Below are 20,595 nucleotides of genomic sequence, written 5' to 3'. Positions count from 1 at the left end.
CTGTTCTTTCATATACATAATATATCAAATTTGAAGCCATTACCCTTGAACAAACACCCTGGCCAACATTTTTAGTAAATTGCTTTGTATGGCTTTTTTTGTGGGGTTTTCATATTCAAAGCCATTCCAATCCATTTGAAAAAATGTATGGTAAACCATTTTTTTTAAAGTTTTTTTATGGCACTTTAACACCTTTTTTTATCTTGCACCAAGAATAAACCAATTTAGGTATTCCAATCCATCATAAAACAATGTCAAGCAACATTTCTAAGGAGTTTTAAACTTTTTCATTTAACAGACCATCTGGAAACACAATCTGGCATTTTTTGTACAACATTTTGTTAATGTAAATTTTTTAGTGCATGCTCAGTACACATAGTAATAAACAAGGTTTCCATTGTTTAATAAAATAAATGAATATAGAGGAATGCTGAATGGTAGGCGGGGCTGGTGTGAAGACACAGGAACTGTGTTGCTACCACAGTGCGATTCGCCAAATAAATTATTTTCCTGTAGGTGTGGGGAATTGTCACTGGGGGCTCCTTTTAGCAGCTCAAATACCCTGGGAAGCGTTCGGACCAGAGGCAGAGAGAGATGCTGAGAAGTGAGAGTGTCTGCACGCAATAATGGGGAGGGGGGGGGAGAAAAAAACAACATTTCTTTGCAGTAGCTAAGTGGAAGTAATGGCAGCCTGTATTTTAAGAGAGCTGCACGGTAGAAATTCTTGTTCGTGGCTGCAGCCCAGATTCTCACAGAGGAGGGCATTGGTATTTAAAAGTGAGAACCTTTGTGCACATTAAAGGACCACTAAACACATTAGAATAGTAAAATCAATAATCGCATAATAAATAGGCAATGCAAAAGAAACTTAGTTTGAATTCAACATGAATAGTAGATTATTTTTACTTTAGTTTTATTTACCTTCTCACTGCATTATGTCAAAGCCATCAGCCAATCACAAAATGCATATATGTATATTCTGAGAATCTTGCACATGCTTAGTAGGAGCTGGTGCCTCTGCAAATGTGCATATAAAAAGATTGTGAATATTTACATAATGGGTGTGAATTGGAACGTTGTATACAATCGTGTGCTCTATTTGAATCATGAAAGTTCAAATTTAACTTTAGTGGTCCTTTAATTAAATGCTGAACTCGCTAGGTCTAAAATACCCATTATAGAAAATTGTATTTTGGGTGCCATAGTTTGTGACCGCACCAGTGAAGACACCTGTAGAATTCAAGCTCTATCTTTTTCATGTTCCCACTTTAAATTAAAATCTCTGAGAAGCTTCATATATTTTTTCATCTTTATAGTCTACTAAGTCCAATTAAAAGAGACAAAAGGCTTCTATTTAATTTACTTATGCATGCAAGAAGAGCAAAAGAAAAAATGTATTTGTGTCTACACGTTAGATGTATATCCAAGAACACTCAAAAAGTATTTCAAGTGGAGCTTAGCTCACTAGAGGAAGAACTGTTGCACTTTTGGGCCATAGAATTAGATTAATTAAAGAAATATTAACGTGAAGTAAATACTTCAAGAACTGTGCTTTCTTTACTAAATATGTCCTGTTATGCTGAGGATAATTTCAAGGATCCCATAACTATGATTAGATTGAGCTGTCCAAACAAACTATCGGCTAGATTACGAGTCTTGCGTTAGCCTTAAAAAGCAGCGTTGAGAGGTCCCAACGCTGCTTTTTAACGCCCGCTGGTATTACGAGTCTTGAAATGACAGGCTCACCGCTCACTTTTTTGGCCAGACTCAAAAATACCACAAATCCACTTACGTCAATTGTGTATCCTATATTTTCAATGGGATTTGCCCAACGCCGGTATTACGAGTCTTCCTCAAAGTGAGCAGTACAGCCTCTCCTGTCAAGACTGATACCGCATTTAAAAGTCAGTAGTTAAGAGTTTTATGGGCTAATGCCGTAGCATAAAACTCTTAAATAAAGTGCTAAAAAGAACACCAACACCCATAAACTACCTATTAACCCCTAAACCGAGGCCCCCCCACATTGCAAACACTAAAAGAAAATTTTTAACCCCTAATCTGCCGAACCGGACATCGACGCCACTATAAAAAATATATTAACCCCTAAACCACTGCCCTCCCGCGTAGCAAACACTAGTTAAAATTTATTAACCCCTAATCTGCCGTCCCTAACATCGCCGACAACTACCTACATTTATTAACCCCTAATCTGCCGCCTCCAACGTCGCAGCAACTATATTAAATGTATTAACCACTAAATCTAAGTCTAACCTTAACCCTAACACCCCCTAACTTAAATATAATTTAAATAAATCTAAATAAAATTACTATAATTCACTAAATTATTCCTATTTAAAACTAAATACTTACCTATAAAATAAACCCTAAGCTAGCTACAATATAACTAATAGTTACATTGTATCTAGCTTAGGGTTTATTTTTATTTTACAGGCAAGTTTGTATTTATTTTAACTAGGTACAATAGTTATTAAATAGTTATTAACTATTTAATAGCTACCTAGTTAAAATAAATTCAAATTTACCTGTAAAATAAATCCTAACCTAAGTTACAATTACACCTAACACTACACTATAATTAAATTAATTACCTAAACTAAATACAAATAAATACAATTTAAAAAAATTATCTAAAGTACGAAAAAAACAAACACTAAATTACAGAAAATGGATCAGCCAATAGAATGCAAGCTCAATCCTATTGGCTGATTGCATCAGCCAATAGGATTTTTTCTACCTTAATTCCGATTGGCTAATAGAATTCTATCAGCCAGTCGGAATTCAAGGGACGCCATCTTGGATGACGTCATTTAAAGGAACCTTCATTCTTCAGTTGGACTTCGTTTGAAGAGGATGCTCCGTGTTGGATGTCTTGAAGATGGAGCCGCTCCACGCCGGATGGATGAAGATAGAAGATGCCGCCTGGATGACCTCTTCTTCCCGGCTTGGATGAAGACTTCTGCCCGTCTAGAGGACCACTTCGCCCGGCTTCGTTGAGAACTTCGGCCCGGTTGGGTGAAGACTTCTCAAGGTAGGATGATCTTCAAGGGGTTAGTGTTAGGTTTTATTAAGGGGGTATTGGGTGGGTTTTAGAGTAGGGTTGGGTGTGTGGGTGGTGGGTTTTAATGTTGGGGTGGTATTGTACTTTTTTTTACAGGTAAAAGAGCTGATTACTTTGGGGCAATGCCCCGCAAAAGGCCCTTTTAAGTGCTATTTGTAATTTAGTATAGGGTAGGGCTTTCATTATTTTGGGGGGCTTTTTTATTTTATTAGGGGGATTAGATTAGGTGTAATTAGTTTAAAAAACTTGTAATTATTTTATTATTTTCTGTAATTTAGTGGGGGGGTTTTTCTTCATACTTTAGATAATTTTTTTAAATTGTATTTAATTGTATTTAGTTTAGGGAATTTATTTAATTATAGTGTAGTGTTAGGTGTAATTGTAACTTAGGTTAGGATTTATTTTACAGGTAAAACAAAATTTATGCTTACCTGATAAATTTATTTCTCTTGTGGTGTATCCAGTCCACGGATCATCCATTACTTGTGGGATATTCTCCTTCCCAACAGGAAGTTGCAAGAGGATCACCCACAGCAGAGCTGCTATATAGCTCCTCCCCTAACTGCCATATCCAGTCATTCGACCAAAACTAGCCGAGAAAGGAGAAACCATAGGGTGCAGTGGTGACTGTAGTTTAAAATTTAGACCTGCCTTAAAAGGACAGGGCGGGACGTGGACTGGATACACCACAAGAGAAATAAATTTATCAGGTAAGCATAAATTATGTTTTCTCTTGTTAGGTGTATCCAGTCCACGGATCATCCATTACTTGTGGGATACCAATACCAAAGCTAAAGTACACGGATGAAGGGAGGGACAAGGCGGGTACTTAAACGGAAGGGACCACTGCCTGTAGAACCTTTCTCCCAAAAATAGCCTCCGAAGAAGCAAAAGTATCAAATTTGTAAAATTTTGAAAAGGTATGAAGCGAAGACCAAGTCGCCGCTTTGCAAATCTGTTCAACAGAAGCCTCATTTTTAAAGGCCCAGGTGGAAGCCACAGCTCTAGTAGAATGAGCTGTAATCCTTTCAATGGGCTGCTGTCCAGCAGTCTCATAGGCTAAGCGTATTACGCTCCGAAGCCAAAAAGAAAGAGAGGTTGCCGAAGCCTTTTGACCTCTCCTCTGTCCAGAGTAAACAACAAACAGGGAAGATGTTTGACGAAAATCTTTAGTCGCTTGTAAGTAAAACTTTAAAGCACGGACTACGTCCAAATTATGTAAAAGACGTTCCTTCTTTGAAGAAGGATTAGGACACAATGATGGAACAACAATCTCTTGATTGATATTCTTGTTGGAAACTACCTTAGGTAAAAACCCAGGTTTTGTACGCAGAACTACTTTATCTGTATGGAAAATCAGATAAGGAGAATCACATTGTAAAGCATATAACTCAGAGACTCTACGAGCCGAGGAAATAGCCATCAAAAACAGAACTTTCCAAGATAAAAGTTTGATATCAATGGAATGAAGGGGTTCAAACGGAACTCCTTGAAGAACCTTAAGAACCAAGTTTAAGCTCCATGGAGGAGCAACAGGTTTAAACACAGGCTTAATTCTAACCAAAGCCTGACAAAATGCCTGGACGTCTGGAACCTCTGCCAGACGCTTGTGCAAAAGGATAGACAGAGCAGAAATCTGTCCCTTTAAAGGACTAGCTGATAATCCTTTATCCAAACCCTCTTGGAGAAAGGACAATATCCTAGGAATCCTAACCTTACTCCATGAGTAATTCTTGGCTTCACACCAATGAAGATATTTGCGCCATATCTTATGGTAGATTTTCCTGGTTACAGGCTTTCGTGCCTGTATTAAGGTATCAATGACTGACTCGGAGAAGCCACACCTTGATAAAATCAAGCGTTCAATCTCCAGGCAGTCAGTCTCAGAGAAATTAGATTTGGATGATTGAAATGACCTTGTAGTAGAAGGTCTTGTCTCAGAGGCAGAGGCCAAGGTGGAAAGGATGACATGTCCACCAGGTCTGCATACCAGGTCCTGCGTGGCCACGCAGGCGCGATCAAGATCACAGATGCTCTCTCCTGTTTGATTTTGGCAATCAGTCGAGGGAGCAGAGGAAACGGTGGAAACACATAAGCCAGGTTGAAGAACCACAGTGCTGCTAGAGCATCTATCAGCGTCGCTTCTGGGTCCCTGGACCTGGATCCGTAACAAGGAAGCTTGGCGTTCTGGCGAGACGCCATGAGATCCAATTCTGGTGTGCCCCAACGATGAACCAATTGAGCAAACACCTACAAATGGAGTTCCCACTCCCCCGGATGAAAAGTCTGACGACTTAGAAAATCCGCCTCCCAGTTCTCTACACCTGGGATATGGATCGCTGATAGATGGCAAGAGTGAGTCTCTGCCCAGCGAATTATCTTGGAGACTTCTAACATCACTAGGGAGCTTCTGGTCCCCCCTTGATGGTTGATGTAAGCCACAGTCGTGATGTTGTCCGACTGAAATCTGATGAACCTCAGGGTTGCTAACTGAGGCCAAGCTAGAAAAGCAATGAATATTGCTCTTAACTCCAGAATATTTATTGGGAGGAGTTTCTCCTCCTGATTCCACGATCCCTGAGCCTTCAGGGAATTCCAGACTGCACCCCAACCTAGAAGGCTGGCATCTGTTGTTACAATTGTCCAATCTGGCCTGCGAAAGGTCATACCTTTGGACAGATGGACCCGAGATAGCCACCAGAGAAGAGAATCTCTGGTCTCTTGATCCAGATTTAGCAGAGGGGACAAATCTGTGTAATCCCCATTCCACTGACTGAGCATGCATAATTGCAGCGGTCTGAGATGTAGGCGCGCAAATGGCACTATGTCCATCACCGCTACCATTAAGCCGATCACTTCCATACACTGAGCCACCGAAGGGCCCGGAATGTAGTGAAGAACACGGCAGGAATTTAGAAACTTTTTATAACCTGGACTCCGTCAGGTAAATTTTCATTTCTACAGAATCTATCAGAGTTCCTAGGAAGGAAACCCTTGTGAGGGGTGATAGAGAACTCTTTCCCTCGTTCACTTTCCACCCATGCGACCTCAGAAATGCCAACACTATGTCCATATGAGATTTGGCAATTTGGAAGTTTGACGCCTGTATCAGAATGTCGTCTAGATAAGGGGCCACTGCTATGCCCCGTTGTCTTAGGACCACCAGAAGAGACCCCAGAACCTTTGTAAAAATTCTTGGGGCTGTAGCTAACTCGAAGGGAAGAGCCACAAACTGGTAATGCCTGTCTAGAAAGGCAAACCTTAGGAACCGATGATGATCTTTGTGAATCGGTATGTGAAGGTAAGCATCCTTCAAATCCACTGTGGTCATGTACTGACCCTCCTGGATCATAGGTAGGATTGTCCGAATAGTTTCCATTTTGAATGATGGAACTCTGAGGAATTTGTTTAAGATCTTTAGATCCAAAATTGGTCTGAAGATTCCCTCTTTTTTGGGAACCACAAACAGATTTGAATAAAATCCCTGTCCTTGTTCCATCTGTGGAACTGGATGGATCACTCCCATTATTAGGAGGTCTTGCACACAGCGTAAGAATGCCTCTTTCTTTATCTGGTTTACAGATAATCTCGAAAGGTGAAATCTCCCTTATGGGGGGGAAGCTTTGAAGTCCAGAAGATATCCCTGAGATATGATCTCTAACGCCCAGGGATCCTGAACATCTCTTGCCCACGCCTGGTTGAAGAGAGAAAGTCTGCCCCCGTTGCCGGATAGGGGGCCGTTCCTTCATGCTGTCTTAGAGGCAGCAGCAGGCTTTCTGGCCTGCTTGCCTTTGCTCCAGGCCTGGTTAGATTTCCAGGCCGGCTTGGATTGCGCAAAAGTTCCCTCTTGTTTTGTAGCAGAGGAAGTTGATGCTGCACCTGCCTTGAAGTTTCGAAAGGCACGAAAATTAGACTGTTTGGCCCTTGATTTGGCCCTGTCCTGAGGAAGAGTATGACCCTTACCTCCAGTAATGTCAGCAATAATTTCCTCAAACCATGCCCGAATAGGGTCTGCCCCTTGAAGGGAATGTTAAGTAATTTAGACTTTGAAGTCACGTCAGCTGACCAAGATTTAAGCCATAGCGCCCTACGAGCCTGGATGGCGAATCCAGAATTCTTAGCCGTTAGTTTAGTCAAATGAACAATGGCATCAGAAACAAAAGAATTAGCTAGCTTAAGTGTTCTAAGCTTGTCAAGTATTTCAGTCAATGGAGTAGCTGTCTGAAAGGCCTCTTCCAGAGACTCAAACCAGAACGCCGCAGCAGCAGTGACAGGAGCAATGCATGCAAGGGGCTGCAGGATAAAACCTTGTTGAATAAACATTTTCTTAAGGTAACCTTCTAATTTTTTATCCATTGGATCTGAAAAAGCACAACAGTCCTCGACAGGGATAGTGGTACGCTTTGCTAAAGTAGAAACTGCTCCCTCCACCTTAGGGACCGTCTGCCATAAGTCCCGTGTGGTGGCGTCTATTGGAAAAAAATTTCTAAAAATAGGAGGGGGGGGGGGGGGGGAAACGCCACACCGGGTCTGTCCCACTCCTTAGTAATAATTTCTGTAAACCTTTTAGGTATTGGAAAAAGTCAGTACACACCGGCACCGCAAAGTATTTATCCAGTCTACACAATTTCTCTGGCACTGCAATTGTGTCACAGTCATTCAGAGCAGCTAAAACCTCTCCAAGCAACACCCGGAGGTTCTCAAGCTTAAATTTAAAAGTAGACATATCTGAATCAGGTTTCCCCGAGTCAGAGACATCACCCACAGACTGAAGCTCTTCCTCAGCTTCTGCATATTGTGACGCAGTATCAGACATGGGCCTTAAAACATCTGCGCGCTCTGTATTACATCTAACCCCAGAGCTATCGCGCTTTCCTCTGAATTCAGGCAGTCTGGCTAATACCGCTGACAGGGTATTATCCATGATTGCCGCCATGTCCTGCAAAGTAATCGCTATGGGCGTCTTTGATGTACTTGGCGCCATTTTAGCGTGAGTCAGAATCCTCTGGTGATAATTCTTTTAAAGATAACAGCTGATCTTTATTGTTTAAAGTGAAATCAATACATTTAGTACACATTCTCCTATGGGGTTCCACCATGGCTTTTAAACATAATGAACAAGGAGTTTCCTCTATGTCAGACATGTTTATACAGACTAGCAATGAGACTAGCAAGCTTGGAAAACACTTTAAATCAAGTTAACAAGCAATATAAAAAAAAACGTTACTGTGCCTTTAAGAGAAACAAATTTTGCCAAAATTTGAAATAACAGTGAAAAAAGGCAGTTAAACTAACGAAATTTTTACAGTGTATGTAACAAGTTAGCAGAGCATTGCACCCACTTGCAAATGGATGATTAACCCCTTAATACAAAAAACAGATTAACAAAACGAAAAATATGTTTTTAAACAGTCATAACAACTGCCACAGCTCCTACTTTTGAAGCCTTTTGAGCCCTTCAGAGATGTCCTATAGCATGCAGGGGACTGCTGAGGGAAGCTGAATGTCACAGTTTGTAATTTTAACTGCACCAACTGTAACTTTTATACTATAACAGTGGAAAGCCTCAGGAAACTGTTTCTAGGCAAAAATAAAGCCAGCCATGTGGAAAAAACTAGGCCCCAATAAGTTTTATCACCAAAGCATATATAAAAACGATTAAACATGCCAGCAAACGTTTTATATTACACATTAATCAGAGTATATACCTCTGATAGCAAGCCTGATACTAGTCGCTATTAAATCACTGTATTTAGGCTTTAACTTACATTAATCCGGTATCAGCAGCATTTTCTACCAAATTCCATCCCTAGAAAAACTTAACTGCACATACCTTATTGCACGATACCCTGCACGCCATTCTCCCTCTGAAGTTACCTCACTCCTCAGACATATGTGAGAACGGCAGTGGATCTTAGTTACTTCTGCTAAGATCATAGAAAAATGCAGGCAGATTCTTCTTCTAAATGCTGCCTGAGATAAAATAGTACACTCCGGTACCATTTAAAAACAATAAACTTTTGATTGAAGAATATTCTCATTCCCAACAGGAAGTTGCAAGAGGACACCCACAGCAGAGCTGTAATATAGCTCCTCCCCTAACTGTCATAGCCAGTCATTCGACCGAAAACAAGCCGAGAAAGGAGGAACCATAGGGTTCAGTGGTTACTGTAGTTTAAATTTAAAAATTACCTGCCTTAAAATGACAGGGCGGGCCGTGGACTGGATACACCACAAGAGAAATAAATTTATCAGGTAAGCATAAATTGTGTTTTCTCTTGTAAGGTGTATCCAGTCCACGGATCATCCATTACTTGTGGGATACCAATACCAAAGCTAAAGTACACGGATGAAGGGAGGGACAAGGCAGGAACTTAAATGGAAGGAACCACTGCCCGTAAAACCTTTCTCCCAAATATAGCCTCCGAAGAAGCAAAAGTATCAAATTTGTAAAATTTTGAAAAAATATGAAGCGAAGACCAAGTCGTCGCCTTGCAGATCTGATCAAAAGAAGCCTCATTTTTAAAGGCCCAAGTGGAAGCCACAGCTCTAGTGGAATGAGCTGTAATCCTTTCAGGAGGTTGCTGTCCAGCAGTCTCATAGGCTAAGCGGATTAAGCTTCTTAGTCAAAAAGAAAAAGAGGTTGCCGAAGCCTTTTGACCTCTCCTCTGTCCAGAGTAGACAACAAACAAAGCAGATGTTTGACGAAAATCTTTAGTAGCTTGTAAGTAAAACTTTAAAGCACGGACCACGTCCAAATTGTGTAACACAAGGATGGAACAACAATCTCTTGATTGATATTCTTGTTAGATACCACCTTAGGTAAGAACCCAGGTTTGGTACGCAGGACTACCTTTTCCATATGAAAAATCAGATAAGGAGAATCACATTGTAAGGCAGATAGCTAAGAGACTCTACGAGCCGAGGAAATAGCTACCAAAAAAAGAACTTTCCAAGACAAAAGCTTGATATCTATGGAATGAAGAGGTTCAAACGGAACTCCTTGAAGAACCTTAAGAACCAAGTTTAAGCTCCATGGTGGAGCAACAGGTTTAAACACAGGCTTGATTCTAACTAAAGCCTGACAAAATGCCAGACGCTTAACTATCTGCCAGACGCTTAACTAGCTGACAATCCTTTTTCTAAACCTTCTTGGATAAAAGATAATATCCTAGCAATCCTGACCTTACTCCATGAGTAACCCTTGGATTCACACCAAAAAAGATATCTACGCCATACCTTATGGTAAATTTTCCTGGTGACATTCTTTCATGCCTGTCTTAAGGTATCAATAACTGACTCGGAGAAGCCACGCTTTGATAAAATCAAGCGTTCAATCTCCAGGCAGTCAGCCTCAGAGAAATTAGATTTGGATGGTTGAAAGGACCCTGAAGTAGAAGGTCCTGTTTCAGAGGCAGAGACCATGGTGGAAAGGATGACATGTCCACTAGATCTGCATACCAGGTCCTGCGTGGCCACGCAGGTGCTATCAGAATCACCGATGCTCTCTCCTGCTTGATCTTGGCAATCAGTCGAGGGAGCAGAGGAAACGGTGGAAACACATAAGCCAGGTTGAAAGACCAGGGCGCTGCTAGAGCATATATCAGTGTCGCCTTGGGATCCCTGGACCTGGATCCGTAACACGGAAGCTTGGCGTTCTGGCGAGACGCCATGAGATCCAGTTCTGGTTTGCCCCAACGATGAATCAGTTGTGCAAATGCCTCCGGATGGAGTTCCCACTCTCCCGGATGAAAAGTCTGACGACTTAGAAAATCCGTCTCCCAGTGCTCTACACCTGGGATATGGATAGCTGATAGGTGGCAAGAGTGAATCTCTACCCAGCGAATTATTTTTGAAACTTCTAACATCTCTAGGGAACTTCTCGTTCCCCCTTGATGGTTGATGTAAGCTACAGTCGTGATGTTGTCCGACTGAAATCTGATGTACCTCAGTGTTGCTAACTGAGGCCAAGCCTGAAGAGCCTTGAATATCGCTCTTAGTTCCAGAATATTTAATGGAAGGATAGACTCCTCCTGAGTCCACGATCCCTGAGCCTTCAGGGAGTTTCAGACTGCACCCCAACCTAGAAGGTTGGCATCTGTCTTAACAATTGTCCAATCTGGCCTGCGATAGGTCATACCTTTGGACAGATGGACCTGAGATAGCCACCAGAGAAGAGAATCCCTGGTCTCTTGGTCCAGATTCAGTTGAGGGGACAAATCTGTATAATCCCCGCTCCACTGACTGAGCATGCATAGTTGCAGCGGTCTGAGATGTAAGCTTGCAAACGGCACTATGTCCATTGCCGCTACCATTAAGCCGATTACTTCCATACACTGAACCACCGAAGGGCGCGGAATGGAATGAAGAACCCGGCAGGAATTTAGAAGCTTTGATAACCTGGACTCTGTCAGGTGAATTTTCATTTCTACAGAATCTATCAGAGTCCCTAGAAAGGAATCTCTTGTGAGTGGGGATAGAGAACTCTTTTCCTCATTCACTTTCCACCCATGCGACCACAGAAATGCCAGTACTACGTCCGTATGAGACTTGGCAATTTGGAAGTTTGACGCCTGTATCAGGATTTCGTCTAAATAAGGGGCTACTGCTATGCCCCGCGGCCTTAGGACCGCCATAAGTGACCCTAGAACCTTTGTAAAGATTCTTGGGGCTGTAGCTAATCCCAAAGGAAGAGCTACAACTGGTAATGCCTGTCTTAAAAGGCAAACCTGAGAAACCGATGATGATCTTTGTGTATCGGAATGTGAAGATAAGCATCCTTTAGATCCACTGTAGTCATATATTGACCCTCCTGGATCAGTGGTAGGATGGTACGAATAGTTTCCATCTTGAACGACGGAACTTTGAGGAATTTGTTTAAGATCTTTAGATCCAAAATTGGTCTGAAGGTTCCCTCTTTTTTGGGAACCACAAACAGATTTGAGTAAAAACCCTGTCCCTGTTCCTCCTTTGGAACTGGATGGATCACTCCCATAACTAGGAGGACTCGTACACAGTGTAAGAATGCCTCTCTTTTATATGGTGTGCAGATAATTGTGAAAGGTGAAATCTCCCTTTTGGGGGGGGGGAGCTTTGAAGTCCAGAAGATATCCCTGGGATATAATTTCCAATGCCCAGGGATCCTGAACATCTCTTGCCCACGCCTGGGCAAAGAGTGAAAGTCTGCCCCCTACTAGATCCGTTCCCGGATAGGGGGCCATTCCTTCATGCTGTCTTAGAGGCAGCAGCAGGCTTTTTTACCTGCTTACCTTTTTTCCATGTCAGGTTTGGTCTCCAGACCGTCTTGGATTGAGCAAAAGTTCCCTCTTGTTTATTATTAGAGGAAGTTGATGCCGCACCTGCCTTGAAGTTTTTAAAGGCACGAAAATTAGACTGTTTGGCCCTATATTTGGACCTGTCCTGAGGAAGGGCATGACTTTTTCCTCCAGTGATATCAGCAATAATCTCCTTCAACCAGGCCCGAATAGGGTCTGCCCCTTGAAGGGAATGTTAAGTAGCTTAGATTTTGAAGTCACGTCACCTGACCATGATCTAAGCCATAGCGCTCTGCGCGCCTGTATAGCAAAACCAGAATTCTTAGCCGTTAGTTTAGTCAAATGAACAATGGCATCAGAATAAAAGAATTGGCTAGCTTAAGTGCTCTAAGTTTGCCAAGTATGTCATCCAATGGAGTCGCTACCTGTAAAGCCTCTTCCAGAGACTCAAACCAGTACGCCGCAGCAGCAGTGACAGGGGCAATGCATGTAAGGGGCTGTAGGATAAAACCTTGTTGAATAAATATTTTCTTAAGGTAACCTCTAATTTTTTATCCATTGGATCTAAAAAAATAAAAATAAAGCACAACTGTCCTCGACAGGGATAGTAGTACGCTTTACTAGAGTAGAAACTGCTCCCTCCACCTTAGGGACTGTCTGCCATAAGTCCCATGTGGTGGCGTCTATTGGAAACATTTTTCTAAAAATAGGAGGGGAAGAGAACGGCACACCTGGTCTATCCCATTCCTTATTAATAATTTCTGTAAACCTTTTAGGTATTTGGAAAAACATCAGTACACACCGGCACTGCAAAGTATTTATCCAGTCTACACAATTTCTCTGGCACTGCAACGGTATCACAGTCATTCAGAGCAGCTAAAACCTCCCTAAGCAACACGCGGAGGTGTTCAAGCTTAAATTTAAATGTAGAAATATTAGAATTAGGTATCTTTCCTGAGTTATTAACATCACCCACTGACTGAAGCTCTCTTTCCTCAGCTTCTGCATATTGTGAGGCAGTATCAGACATGGTTCTTAAAGCGTCAGTATGCTCTGCATTTTGTCTCACCCCAGAGCTATCTCGCTTACCTCTAAGTTCAGGTAGTCTGGCTAATACCGCTGACAGTGTATTATCCATGACTGCCGCCATGTCTTGTAAAGTAAACGCTATCGGCGTCCTAGATGTACTTGGCGCCATTTGAGCGTGAGTCCCTTAAGCGGGAGTCAAAGGGTCTGACACGTGGGGAAAGTTAGTCGGCATAACTTCCCCCTCGTCAGATTCCTCTGGTGATACATTTTTTAAAGACAGAAAATGATCTTTATTGCAAAAAATGAAATCAGTACATTTGGTACACATTCTAAGAGGGGGTTCCACCATGGCTTTTAAACATAATAAACAAGGAGTTTCTTCTATGTCAGACATGTTTATACAGAATAGCAATGAGACTAGTAAGCTTGGAAAACACTTTAAATCAAGTTAACAAGCAAATATAAAAAACGGTACTGTGCCTTTAAGAGAAACAAATTTTGTCAGAATTTGAAAAACAGTGAAAAAATGCAGTAAATCAAACGAAATAGGCTAACAGAGCATTGCACCCACTTGCAAATGGATGATTAACCCCTTAGTTCAAAAAACGGATCAAAAAAACGAAATAGACGTTTTTTAACAGTCACAACCAACTGCCACAGCAAGCTTCCCCAATAAGCGACTTTGGAAAGCCTTTGGGCCCTTTAGAGATGTCCTATAGCATTCAGAGGGCCTTTGAGCGAAGCTGGATGTCACAGTTTGTAATTTTAACTGCACCAACTGTAACTTTTATACTACAACAGTGGAAATTGTTTCTAGTCAAAATTTAAGCCAGCCATGTGGAAAAAACTAGGCCCCAATAAAGTTTTATCACCAAAGCATATATAAAAACGATTAAACATGCCAGCAAACGTTTTATATTGTAAATATCATAAGGGTATTACCCCTGGGAGTAAGCATGATACCAGTCGTTATTAAATCACTGTATTCAGGCTTAACTTACATTAATCCGGTATCAGCAGCATTTTCTAGTGTTTTCCATCTCTAGAAAAAATTATAACTGCACATACCTGATAGCAGAATAAACTGCACGCCATTCTCTCGCTGAAGTTACCTCATCTGTGTAATCCCCTCAGACATATGTGAGAATAGCAATGGATCTTAGTTACAACCTGCTAAGATCATAAAAACCTCAGGCAGATTCTTCTTCTATTTACTGCCTGAGATAAAATAGCACAACTCCGGTACTATTTAAAAATAACAAACTTTTGATTGAAGAAAATAAACTAGCTATATTTAACCACTCTCTCCTACAACGTCCTTGCTTGTTGAGAGTTGCAAGAGAATGACTGGGTATGACAGTTAGGGGAGGAGCTATATTACAGCTCTGCTGTGGGTGTCCTCTTGCAACTTCCTGTTGGGAATGAGAATATCCCACAAGTAATGGATGATCCGTGGACTGGATACACCTTACAAGAGAAATTTAGTTAGGTTGCGGCGACATTGGGGGCGGCAGATTAGGGGTTAATAAATATAATGTAGGGTTCGGCGATGTTGAGGCAGCAGCATAGGGGTTAATAAGTATAATGTAGGAGGCGGTGGTGTCCGTAGCGGCAGATTAGGGGTTAATAATATTATGCAGGTGTCGGATTAGGGGTTAATAAGTGTAAGATTAGGGGTGTTTAGACTCGGGGTTCATGTTAGGGTGTTAGGTGTAGACATTAAAAGTATTTCCCCATAGGAATCAATGGGGCTGCGTTATGAGCTTTACGTTGCTTTTTTGCAGGTGTTAGGTTTTTTTTCAGCCGGCTGTGCCCCATTGACACCTATGTGGAAATCGTGCACGAGCACGTTTTGCCAGCTCACCGCTACCGTAAGCAGCGCTGGTAGTAAGGTGAGATGTGGAGCAAAATTTTGCTCTCCGCTCACGGGTTTCTTAAAACCCGTAATACCAGCGTTGTCTGTAGGTGAGCGGTGAGTTTAAACTGCTCGTTAGCACTGCATCCCTCGTAATCTAGGTGTAACATTTTCTTCCTTTACTTATGGAGACTTATTCTATGTAAGTCTTATTAGCTATATCTTCCAGAGTAATTCCTTAGCATTTTTAGTCAATTTAACTACATATTAAAGGGAACATAGATCAGCTTAACAATAGATATTTTAAGAGCATACAAGAGGCCAATCACTTGTTTTTTTGCTATTGTAATGTGAACATACAGGTGATATTTTTAATAGCCTTAGCCGTGCTGGGTTTGTGCTCTCTTTATATATTATTTATGGTTTGCATTCGCTATCAAATATTTGTTTTAAATGAGGAATTTTGTAATAATTTAAAATTAATACTTAAAGGGATAGAAAGGTCAAAACTGAACTGTGCATGGGTTCATTTCAGTTTTAAATACAAAAATGCTTCTAGTAAAAGTTATTACTGTTTTTCAGTGGCATATACACATATGCTGTGAGGGCTTGTGCACAAGTATTCAAACCACACCATCCCAGAGAGTCAGCAGTGCAGAATACACACCACCCCCAGTTCTCTTAAATACCAGTGCATGTGCATATGCCGCCGAAAAACAGTATTAAGGTTTACTAGAAGCTTCTCTGCTAATGGACCCTTCTCAAATACCAAGTATATGCTTTAAATGAGAAATCTTCTCAAAAGCGAAAACCATAATACTTTGAAATATTAAAAGTATAGCTGGGTATATATTATATATTTCTTAATATATATTTCCCGTCGCTCTGTATTAAATAGAGTAAACCTGTGAATAAAGTATTGCACATATGGCTGCAATTTAATCAGAAGATTTCAGTTTAGGGCTCATCTTAAAGGGACACTGTACCCAAATTTTTTATTTTGTAATTCACAAAGAGCATGCCATTTTAAGCAACTTTTTAATTTACTCCTATTATCAATTTTTCTTCGTTCTCTTGCTATCATTATTTGAAAAAGAAGGCATCTAAGCTTTTTTTTTTGGTTTCAGTACTCTGGACAGCACTTTTTTATTGGTGGATGAATTTATCCACCAATCAGCAAGGACAACCCAGGTTGTTCACCAAAAATGGGTCGGCATCTAAACTTACATTCTTGCATTTCAAATAAAGATACCAAGAGAATGAAGAAAATTTGATAATAGGAGTAAATTAGAAAATTGCTTAAAATGTCATGCTCAATCTGAATCACAAAATAAATTTTTGGGGTACAGTGTCCCTTTAAGGCATAAAATATTATGTATGCTTTATATAAGGAATTTTATTAAAATCTAATAAAGGGGAAGAAAGAAAGAAAAGGAAAGGAAAAAGAAAGAAGGAAAGAAAAAAGAAAGAGAAAAAGAGAAAGAAAAAGAGAAAGAAAGAAAGGGGAAAAAAGAAGGAAAAGGGAGATCAGGAGGCTTAGTGCTCTTGGCTCCCAGTTAGTTCAGGTCCTGGGAACTGAGAGCGCTAAGCCTGCTGCTAGCACGGCCGTGGCTCTGGCAAGAAGAAGATCGGGCTAGCTCACTCTGCAGAGTGCGTTGGGGTAAGTATTGTAGCTACAGGTGAACTATTCCGTTTTAATGAAAGCAAATGTAAATGTTTAACTGGAATTCAGTATTCTTTTTGTTTTAAACAAAACAAATACTAAATTGTGTAGCCACCGAATATGTGGGGAAACAAATATCCCTGAATAAAGTTTCTTGGCTGCACATCTCTCTCTAATAGAAGATATGGAAAGACATTCCCTATACATGTGCCTTTGTGAACTTCAGGAGTAAATGAACCACAAACGCATGTGTCAAACGTTCTCATATAAATATCTCGTGATAATTGGCTTACCAGAAAGTGTATAATGATTTGATTAATGGGAAACACTGTACCTCAACTTAAACTGAAATTTGTATAGCATTAATTACAAAACTGTATTTATTTGATAAAATTCAGCTAGACAATAAGAAGGATTTTTGGGTTAATGTTTCTTTACCTAAAATTCCTGATGAGCAACTTGCTAAAAGTAATGCACCTATTACAGAGGAAAAAAATACAATTTGCAATTCAATTATCATCTAATAAGACTGCAGAACCGGATTATCTTTTATTTGAATATTTAAAAATTGCAGCTGAAAACATAACTCCAACAATTATGCCTAGTAAATGTATTAGCTCTTGAACTACTCTGAATACTAAACCAGGTAACAAAGTTCTATTGGTGGAGAGAGAAAACCTTTACAAGGACGCTAACAAGTTTTACAAATATGAAAAAAAAGAGAAATGCCCACTTTAAAATGGAAATAATGTCTCTCTAAGCATAAACATACACTGTCTGTCTGATAAATACGTTAAAGGGACAGTCTAGTCCAAAATAAACTTTCAAGATGGAGAATGTAATTTTAAACAATTTTCCAATTTACTTTTAACACCAATTTTACTTTGTTCTCTTGGTATTCTTAGTTGAAAGCTAAACCTAGGACGTTCATATGCTAATTTCTAAACCCTTGAAGGCCGCCTCTTCTCTCAGGGCATTTTGACAGTTTTTCACCACTATAGGGTGTTAGTTCATGTGTGTCATATAGATAACATTGTGCTCACACACGTGGAGTTCAGGTGAGCCAGCTCTGATTGGCTAAAATGGATGTCTGTCAAAAGAATTGAAATAAGGGGGAAGTTTGCAGAGGCTTAGATACAAGGTAATCACAGAGGTAAAAAGTGTCTTTATATAACTGTGTTAGTTGTGCAAAACCAGGGAATGGTTAATAAAGGCATTATCTATCTTTTTAAACAATAAAAATTCTGGTGTAGACTGTCCCTTTAAAAGAATAAAAGATAACTTTGATACTAGCATGCCTGCAGCATAGGATTTATGAAAAAACACATTTGTGCAGCTATGTCAGGATATGCTCTGGAAGATTAAAAGGGACATTATACACTAGATTTTTCTTTGCATGAATGTTTTCTAGATGATCCATTTATATAGGCCATCTGAGAGTTTTTATGTAAAAATGTATAGTTTTGCATATTTTTTAAAAAACATTGTGCTGGTTTTCAGACTCCTAACCAAGCCACAAAGTGTCAGATGTATACATGTGTTTACAGATCATTGCTGGCTCCTGTTTGTCAAATCTGTCTTTTCATATGCAGGGAAATGGGGTGGGTATCAGCACCCAGCCCCTTTCACTGGGTATTCCAGCCTAATCTCATCAACAGACCTAAACTTGGAGCTTCAAAGGAAGTTTTTAAAAGGTTTTATTCTGGATTTTTAGATCAGTATCTGTAAATATTATAGTAGTGTCTATTACATGCAGTTATATAAAAATTGGTGTATACTGTCCTTTTAAGTTTAAACAATCTTTATTAAGACACACTGATAAGGTGACATTTCTAGGAACTATACCTGCAAACGTTGGTAATATCTGCACCAGAATATCCTTCAATCTTCTCAGCAATAACATTAAGGTCAATACCCGGCTCCACCTCAACGTCTCGAAGGTTTATCTTCAACAGCTCTGCTCTTCCACTTGCTGTGATACAAAATGAGAAAAGATGAACATATTATCTACTGGTTACTGACACACAAAAAGGAAGTGCTATGTTAGGTTCCTTGTATGATTTAACATTGGCTCTTAACCTTGATCATCACCCACATTTATACAAGTTCTAAAACAAATACTTTGAAACATTTTGGTAATGCAGAGGGATTAAATCACTTTATCTAGCTCATATTCCAGTTGTAACAACAAGTATCTCAATTAAAGGGGCACTGGCATTATAAACTATAAATAAGACACTGTGGGGTCTATCTATCAAGCTCCAAACGGAGCTTGACAGCCCGTGTTTCTGGCGAGTTTTCAAACTCGCAAGAAACACAAGTTATGGAGCAGCGGTCATAAAGACCGCTGCTCCATAACCCTGTCCACCAGCTCTGAGCAGGCGAACAGGAATCGGCGGAATTCAACCCGATTGAGTATGATCGGGTTGATTGACACCCCCTGCTGGCGGCCCATTGGTGATGCAATGCTGAATACGGAGAGCGTATTGCTCTCCGCATACAGCAATGTCTTGCGGACCTGATCCGCACTGTCGGATTAGATCCGCAAGACATTTGTTAAATAGGCCCCTAGATCTCATTTGCAGATGTTACTTAGAGCTCTTTGATGCATAGGCAACAATGTATACAGAGTACTATTGTGGGAAAAGCAAGCAGTGATATTTGCCTAGATGTGCTTATTAGCTATACAATATATTTTGTGGTTCCTACTTATTGAAATGGAGTATTTTAATCTCACACTTTTTTCTCTGCCATAATTTATATATACAGGTACAAAACCCTTTTTTCCAAACTGCTTGGGACTGGAAAATATATCAAAACATTTGTATCTGTAAACTGCAGGTTGAAGAGGGGATCTTATGTCTACACAATATTTACATGTCGCAATACAGCTTATTCATGCTGCCAAAAGGTAGTTTTATATAATTTTATTTAATACTTTGATATACATAGTGTCATCAGAAAAAAAGTACAGTACTGTAATTAGAAAGGTAATAATTGTTGCTTTAAATAAATTTATACTAGCATTTGCATTTTGAACACAAAAACCAAACCAATGATGCAGGCAGATTATTACTCTGGTGGGGGGGGGGGGGGGGGGGGGGAGGGGAGACCAGTAACTTTTAATACTTTAATTTTTAAGAAAATATTAATAAAACAGTCTGGATGTCGGAAAAATTCCGGATTTTTGGAATTCTGGATTTAGGGATATGTACCAATGTGTGCAAAATTTAAAAATAAATATATAATCAAAGCACTGCAAAAACATAATTTATGCTTACCTGATAAATTTATTTCTCTTGTGGTGTATCCAGTCCACGGATCATCCATTACTTGTGGGATATTATCATTCCCAACAGGAAGTTGCAAGAGGACACCCACAGCAGAGCTGTCTATATAGCTCCTCCCCTAACTGCCATATCCAGTCATTCGACCGAAAACAAACAGAGAAAGGAGAAACCATAGGGTGCAGTGGTGACTGTAGTTTAAAAATGAAAAAATACCTGCCTTAAAATGACAGGGCGGGCCGTGGACTGGATACACCCCAAGAGAAATAAATTTATCAGGTAAGCATAAATTATGTTTTTTCTTGTAAGGTGTATCCAGTCCACGGATCATCCATTACATGTGGGATACCAATACCAAAGCTAAAGTACACGGATGAAGGGAAGGACAAGGCAGGTACTTAAACGGA

The 20,595-nt window shown here is 40.2% G+C and overlaps 1 protein-coding gene across 1 annotated transcript in view; it reads right to left on the bottom strand.

The window, feature by feature from the left end:
* The window catches only part of KATNAL1 (katanin catalytic subunit A1 like 1), a 216,334-nt gene that overhangs the window by 1,745 nt on the left and 193,994 nt on the right, over positions 1–20,595 (bottom strand). The window contains exon 10 of the mRNA XM_053708475.1: positions 18,747–18,873. Coding sequence (XP_053564450.1) covers positions 18,747–18,873 — 127 coding nt within the window. The remainder of the gene's footprint in view (positions 1–18,746; positions 18,874–20,595) is intronic.

The sequence above is a fragment of the Bombina bombina genome, chromosome 3 (assembly GCF_027579735.1).
Source record: "Bombina bombina isolate aBomBom1 chromosome 3, aBomBom1.pri, whole genome shotgun sequence".
In the NCBI taxonomy this organism is placed as follows: Eukaryota; Metazoa; Chordata; class Amphibia; order Anura; family Bombinatoridae; genus Bombina; species Bombina bombina.
The sequence above is the reverse complement of the archived record's forward strand: the minus strand, read 5'-3'. Positions and strand labels throughout refer to the sequence as shown.